We start from the raw sequence: 7,746 nt of genomic DNA, 5'->3' as shown, positions 1-7,746 counted from the left end.
TTATAGTTTTATAGTTTTATGGTATTATAGTTTTATACTATTATAGTATTAAAGTTTTAGAATATTATATTATTATAATTGTATAGTATTATAGTTTTATAGTTGTATAGTTGTATAGTTATATAGTATTATAGATTTATAGTTTTATAGTTTTATAGTATTATAGATTTATAGATTTACAGTATTATAATATTTTAGTATTATAGTTGTATAGTAATATTATAGTATTATAGTTGTAGTTTTATAGTATTATAGTATTATGAGATTTATAGTATTATAGTATTATAGAATTATAGTATTAAAGTTTTATAATATTATTATAACTGTTTAGTATTATAGTTGTAGTTTTATAGTATTATAGTATTATATATTTATAGTTTTATAGTATTATATTTTTATAATTTTATAGTATTATAGTATTATAATATTATATTTTTATAATTTTATAGTATTATAGTTTTATAGTATTGTAGTATTTTAGTTTTAAAGTATTACAGTAATAATAATAATAATAATAATAATAATAATAATAATAATAATAATAATAATAATAAATTTTATTTATAAGCGCACTTTTCATTTGCGTAAACAAAACTCAAAGTGCTATAGAGTAAAAACGATTAGCAAAATATACATTTAAAAAAATAAAATATAAACATTTGATAGACAGACAAGACAACACTTTAAAATGGTTAAAGTCTAGCAAAATGCTCTGTTAAAAAGATGCGTTTTTAGGCCTGTTTTAGAAGCATCCACAGTCTGTGGCGTCCTCAGATGTTCAGGGAGAGCATTCCACAGTCTGGGAGCGGCAGAGCAGAAGGCGCGATCTCCCATGGTTTTGAGCTTGGTCAAGGGGGGAAGGAGGAGGTTAGCCTTTACAGAATGGAGGTTTCTTGTGGAGGTTTGTGGGGTGAGCAGTTCTCTGAGGTAGGATGGAGCATTTCCGTGAATGCACTGATGGGTGTAAAGGGAGATTTTATAATCAATCCTGAGTGAGACCGGGAGCCAGTGCAGTGATTTGAGGATGGGTGTGATGTGTTCGTACTTTCGCACACTTCTGGATGTATTGTAGATTCTGGATGTTTTTGCTAGGAATCCCGATGAGAAGTGCGTTGCAGTAGTCAAGTCTGGAGGAGACAAATGTATGGACAAGCTTTTCAGCATCTAACAGAGAGAGTGTGGGGTGGAGTTTGGCAATATTTTTGAGGTGGTAGAAGGAGTTCTTGCATGTTTGTCTGATGTGGGCCTCAAAGGTCAGGTAAGGATCCATTTTAACACCCAGATTGGTGACTGTTGATGAGAGTGGAATGTTCTGACCGGAGAAGGTGATGCAGGTTATGGAGGAGGACTCGACATGATGTGGGGCGCTAGAAGTGCTTCGGTTTTAGAGCTGTTTAATTGCAGGAAATTGTGCTTCATCCACGCCTCTATCTCCTCCAGGCAGGTAGTTAATGTGGATGATGGCAGAGGTGCGGAGGGGGCTGGGTTAGTACTGATGTAGAGTTGTGTGTCATCAGCATAGCAATGGAACGATATTCCATGCCGGTTGATGACACGACCAAGAGGGGACATGTAGATGGTGAAAAGAGTGGGGCCCAGGACAGATCCTTGAGGGACACCACAGGTGACAGAGTGTGTTTGTGATTTTGACACTCCCAAGGTGACATGCTCTGTCCTTCCAGTGAGATATGAGTTGAACCAGTTTAGGGCCGAGTGAGAGAGTCCGATTGTGGAGTGAAGACGGTTGAGGAGGATGTCATTATCAACGGTATCAAATGCTGCAGTTAGATCAAGGAGGATGAGGAGAGATGGAGATGCGGCGTCAGCTGTCATCAGCAGATCGTTTGTGACCCTAACCAGGGCAGTTTCTGTACTGTGGCCAGGGCGAAAACCAGACTGGAATTTTTCAAAGAGGTTATTGAAGTTGAGATGGTCCTGAATCTGAGTGGCAACTACTTTTTCCAGCACCTTGGATAGAAATGGCAGTTTGGAGATGGGTCTGTAGTTGGTAAGGACATCTGGGTCTAAGGTGGGTTTTTTGAGGAGTGGTTTGATGACAGCAGTTTTTAAAGGGGATGGAACATGACTAGACTGGAGGGAGTGGTTTATCACTGTAGTGATGAGGGGACTTATGGCACAAATGTTAGATTTGACCAGGGCTGTGGGAAAGGGGTCCAGGGCACAGGTGGAGGGTTTCATCTTTTTGATGATGGCCTCAACCTCTTGCTGCGAGATGTCAGTGAAGCGGCAAAGAGGCTGGGTAGGTCTGGGCTGGGGGTTGACAGTCGGGACTGGCAGAGCAGCGGAGTTGGAGAGGAGAGAGCGGATGGTATCTACTTTTTTTCTAAAAAATGCGATGAAATTGTCACACTTGTCTGTGGTGTCTTGGTGTAAGGGAGTTTGAGGTTTGAGGAGATGATTTACTCTGGAAAAAAGTTGCTTGGAGTTGCCAGAGCTATTGTTGATGATGTTGGAGTAGAAAAGTGACCGTGTATCTCTGAGGGACTTTGCGTAGGCCTTTTGGTGGTCTCGGTATGCCTGTCTGTGAACAGTGAGTCCTGAAGCCTTGAGGCGCCGCTCGAGGACACACCCCGCTGTCTTCATCTTCTGCAGCTCGCAGGTGTACCAGGAGGCTGAGCGTGAGAATTTGACTGTTCTGGTTTTGACAGGGAGATCCAGGAGACTGCTCAGAGATTTGTTGTAAAAGTACACAGAGTCATTGACTGATGTGAAATTTATAGCGGAGAGATGCTAGAGATCCGAGGTCATGGTGTCCGGGTTGATGTTTTTCAGATTTCTGAAATGGATTTGACGTTTTGGTTTGGTGTAGGGAAGCAGGAGTGGCAGATCCATTGTGATGACATTGTGATCCGACATACCCAGATCGTAAACAGATAGATTACGGATGGGGGCAGAGTTTGTGATGACTAGGTCAAGTGTGTGTCCCCTAGTGTGTGTGGGGACATCAACATGTTGAATGAGGTTGAGGCAGTTCAGAAGGTGTAGGAACTTGGCTGCATAGGAGGGGGTGTCAACGTGAATATTTATATCTCCAAGTATTATAATATTTCCAGAAGTAGTGCAGAGTGTAGTTAGAAGGTTGTGCATCTCTGGGATGAAAGCTGAGTTGGGTTTCTGTGGTCGGTATTGTCAGGGTGAAGGGTGGTTTAAATTTAAATCCAAGGCATTCAAATTAGGATAGTACAGGCAGAGGCAAGGGAGACAGTTTCAGTTCTTTTCTGTGTATTATTGCTAAGCCGCCACCACGACCAGTGCTGTAGACCTTTTCTAGGTAGCTGTAGCCAGGGGGACAGACTTCATTTAGGGCAGAGTAAACCTCTGGCTGTTGCCACGTTTTCGTAAGGCACATAAAGTCTATCCATGATGTGGTCTTGTATGAAAGATGATTTGTTGGTAAGGGATTGTGCATTCAAAAGTTATATTTTGACTCTGGATGAAATCGTGGATTTCTGTAGGGTCCGGAGTAGACTGAAATCCACTCCACGTTTTCCGCTCTGCTCAATGTGTAGCGATCTCGCGGTGTTTCCCGTTCTATTAACACCGAGAGCGTCAGTCCTCTGATGACGCGGCAGACGTGCGACAGTGGTCCAGATGGAAGGAATGGTCGACACAGGCGGGCCAGGCTGGTGGTAAACAAACTTTCTACGGGAGCCTCTGTGAGTGTAACGAGGTCTGCGTAGGAGTCCAAGTTGTGTGATGGCTGAGATGCACGTTGGAGTTGTGTAGTTGTTGAGACTCAGCAGTTGCGGGATGGAATACTTGGACATCATGCCGGTAGCCACAGGTTTTAGTCTGGGGCTAGCCGTTAGCCATGGACAGAGATGGAGAACTGTTAGGCAAGGCAAGATGGTTATCCGTAGCATGGCAGGGGGAGATGAAGCAGGGAAAAGAAGTCCGTGTCCAAGCAGCAGTTTAGCCGACAAGCTAGTTGGCGGCTAGGTGTGGAGGCAGCGGTCCTAGCCAACAAGGGCTAATCGCACCGGGACAGCTGAAGGGCTGTCCAGGGGATGCCTCACAGTAGCGATGGTGATGCAGTGGTGGACGTATTGTGGCCCACTGGTAACAGGAAGCTGACCGTAGGAGCTGACTGGCTCGTTGGAAGCCGACAGACTGCTAGCTAGCCAGCTAGCGTTAGTTGTCCGGGAGCTGTCGATAGCAGTGGAAAGTGCCAGCAAGAGGTAGCAGCGGTTATCCAAACACGGTTTGTAATTCAGTAGAATCCAAGTAGAAATGCAGTCAGCAGAAGATATAAGTTAGATGTTTAAAGGTAACATCTAACAACAACAGACTTAAACTAGAACTAGCAGGAGGAGAAGCGGCGAACAAGCTGCGCCAGCGTCCTCTCTCTGTCTGACCGCAGTTGGTTACTCTTCAGTGGAATACAATAGTATTATAGTATTGTAGTATTTTAGTTTTATAGTATTATAGTTCTATAGTATTATAACATGTGGGGGCTGGACTCATCTTCACTTTTGGTGTAATTCAGGTGCTGGGACAGTCTGCCAGGATAACGTATTTTTTACATTTCTGTTTGTGTACAGATTAATCAAATAAGATACAATTTGTTCATCAATGAGCTTCAGAGATGGAGCCCAGCTAGCTGTTTCCAGTCTTTATGCTAAGCTAGGCTAACCACATCCGGACTGCAGCTCTGTACTTACACAGACATAAGATTGATATCCCTCTGGAAAATTATTTATACTTCCATAAATTATGAATTATTCCATCAAATAAATCATATTTGTGTGTAAGTTATTTAAACTAGATGCTATTTTTTGTCTATTAACCAAAGAGCAATAAAGTATTTTGAATCCCTGTGTGTCTGTAACTCAATGTAGTAACTGTCCCACTTATCTAATGCATTATTACTATCGCTGTCTTTTTTATTTCTACAACATCACAAAGTACCTGCAGGTCTTCATGCCAAGTTTATACATGTGAAGCTATGTTTAATAATAATACTGTATATCAGGTGTAGCTTACTTCTGCATGTACCAGGACCCCCTGGTACATGCAGAAGTAAACTACATTGCAGAGTAGCTCAACTAATTTCAACAAATAGAAATTGTGATTTGGTTTGAAGAATCAGCTGCAGATGTTCAAACTGGTAGCTAAAAGTAATGAATACATAAAGAAAGAAATAGCTAAAATGACTGACTAAACAGTTAAAATAATTGTCTAAAAGTATGCATAAATGTTTGAAGTAGATAAAAGTAATGTATGAAGTGAAGTTGAAGTAGTTTGCTCAAAGTCATGGTTAAACAGTTTCAACTGTTATTTCAAAGTAATGGAGAAAGATTAGAAACTGTCAGCTTCACTCCCTGCAGTAGCTGTACGATTGCTGACCAAACCGACCTAAATGTCGACGGTTAAATAAAATACCCTGTTATACCAGTAATAGATGCAAGGTATGTGAGGGCTGTTGTAGATCATTGTATTGATATTTACAGCTGTGTCTCCCCCTACTGGCCTCCAATAAACATTGTATTCTGGTTTGACGCCATTTTCCGTCGCTAGGTAATGATGAAATGTGCGTAAATGAAGCGCGACAAACACACCATCATTGTGTAAGTGTCCGAGCAGAGTAGAGACATACTCTTCAGCTGCAGATATGATGTCTATCTTGCGGCTCTGTGCTCCAGCCAGCAGACCTGTGTCTGTCTTCACAGGTCAGTGTGTGTGTAACGATAGCGATGGTGTAATAAGAGCTGGAGGTCCACCATGAATGCCTGACTGTATGTCCCACATGGTGCTCTAATCCCCGCTATGTTACGCTCGTGTTTCCGGTGTGTTCAGGCTGTTCCCGGGCAGTCAGCGGAGCGGTAAAGGACAAGCAGCCGCTGAAGAAAGCTAAAACCCCGCAGGGTCACTTTGACAGCCCCGAGGAGGAGAGCAAAGCTGTTCTGCAAAGTGAGTTATGCAGCAGATGACTTTATGTCTTTGTTCTGGGCTCAGACAGCCCTCAATGATCTGAAAACCAAAACATAATAATAGTAATAATATAATATAATGATACAAATTAGGGACGCACAGTAGGCTATATCTGTAGCATTGAAGACATTTCCTTAGCATTTAGGGCAGCTCTTATCATGGCTGACCCTTATTACTTAATTTCACTCCGTTATGAACCTTTCTGAGAAACAAAGATATTCAACGGGTACTAATGCTGAAGACCGGTGCTGCATCTCGACCTCTTTTTCTCCCCCTTTCCTGTCTACCTTTGGCTGAATTATCCCATTAAAGAAAACAAAGAACAGACACGTATGGTTCACATTGCCCCCTAGATAACGGCTTCACAGTAAATACTCTCAGTTGCAGGTATATTAGGGACACCTAGCTGAAACTGATACAACAGGCCTGCAGCTTCCCTTCATGATTCTTCTAATATTCAGTTTGTGTTGAAACTATTTTACAGGCTACTGTTTACTGTTTGCACTTCTGTTTAAACTGCATCAGCTGAGGGAGATGTGAAGTGGTTAAAGCTCAGGGAGAGGCTTGAATGTTGAGTTAAGAAATATTGCAGTCAGAGCTCCAACAACACTAAGTGGATACTGTGTATTCTGGCTGTTATGACTAAAGCAGCGTCTGTCCCCTGGTGTCCTGCAGAGTTCCCTGATGATGTGAACCCTGTAACCAAGGAGAAGGGGGGCCCACGGGGTCCGGAGCCCACCCGCTACGGAGACTGGGAGAGAAAGGGCCGCTGTGTGGACTTCTAGTTCAACACTCATACGTCTGATATTATATCACATCTGTATAGTCAGTGGCACTTTTTTCAAAGTGTTGACTGATTTGAGTTTCAGGTCAGAAGGTGAGAATATTGAAGGAGATAAACTAACTGTGTGAGTACTTCCAGGGAACAACTTTGAGTAGACATTATGTGTTAAAGGTGTGCATTCTGTTCAAAACAAACACAAAGTGAGTTGAATATGTGTTGCTGCAGGTGAGAGTGAGGCTGGTCCTGTAATATGCCTGTGTTCTGTCTTCTAGTATCAATTCTACAAGTCCTGTATGTCTATTACAGCTACACCTGGAAATCTGACTGTGTGGGCTAATTATGTATAAATTAAAACAATAAGTTATGAAACATGTCTGCTGCCTCCTTTTGAATATGTTTTTTCCAAAGAAAAAGATAAGAAACACTTTTAGATGCAGCCTATTGTAATATCACTTATCCTTCTGTCACCCTCATTAGTAGAAGGCAGTGTTGGTAGACGATACATAGTGTTGGGTTGTAACTAGGTACATGTAACAGTTATGTAATTAAATTACAAAATAAATGGAATTGTAATCAACTGATTACTGAGAAAATAATGTCTAATTAAATGACAATTTAATCAAAATATTGAAGATTACAAAGGGGTTACATCCAAATATATTGTTTTCAGTAAAAAGTTTATTCAAAGTTTGACAGTAATCATTTTAATTCAAATTATATTGAATAACCTTTAATAACATTTTGACAGTAATCAGTGTTGAGTACTGTTGTCAGGTTTACCTTTGTGTTTTAGGTCTTTTAGCTTTATTTATTTTTAGAAAAGTAATCAAATTTAATAAGTTGCATTACTTTGGTTGAAGTAATCAAAATAGTGATATTACTTTTTACATTTGTAACAGGGTATTCCATTTAAAAAGTAGCCTTCCAACCACTGAGAATACAAGAAGTAACATAACTATGTCCGCTAAAAGGCAGTACATATATTATTGTAAATATGATATTTTCACACC

The 7,746-nt window shown here is 40.9% G+C and overlaps 1 protein-coding gene across 1 annotated transcript; it reads left to right on the top strand.

The window, feature by feature from the left end:
- Nucleotides 1-5,531: 5,531 nt before the first annotated feature.
- Nucleotides 5,532-7,109, top strand: sdhaf4 (succinate dehydrogenase complex assembly factor 4). The gene is made up of 3 exons (XM_029449143.1): nucleotides 5,532-5,690; nucleotides 5,818-5,931; nucleotides 6,628-7,109. The coding sequence occupies exons 1-3, from the start codon at nucleotides 5,633-5,635 to the stop codon at nucleotides 6,735-6,737; spliced, it is 282 nt and encodes a 93-aa protein (XP_029305003.1). The 5' UTR covers nucleotides 5,532-5,632; the 3' UTR covers nucleotides 6,738-7,109.
- Nucleotides 7,110-7,746: the final 637 nt, after the last annotated feature.

This window comes from Cottoperca gobio, chromosome 15 (assembly GCF_900634415.1).
Source record: "Cottoperca gobio chromosome 15, fCotGob3.1, whole genome shotgun sequence".
NCBI lineage: Eukaryota > Metazoa > Chordata > Actinopteri > Perciformes > Bovichtidae > Cottoperca > Cottoperca gobio.
This window is presented reverse-complemented; position numbering and strand designations above follow the sequence as displayed.

Bases quoted from the DNA above. Each gene is read 5' to 3' on its own strand.
- sdhaf4 (XM_029449143.1), top strand. From the start codon at position 5,633: ATGATGTCTATCTTGCGGCTCTGTGCTCCAGCCAGCAGACCTGTGTCT. The intron at 5,691-5,817 runs GTCAGTGTGTGT...CGGTGTGTTCAG, and splicing joins ACCTGTGTCTGTCTTCACAG to GCTGTTCCCGGGCAGTCAGC. The intron at 5,932-6,627 runs GTGAGTTATGCA...GGTGTCCTGCAG, and splicing joins GAGCAAAGCTGTTCTGCAAA to AGTTCCCTGATGATGTGAAC.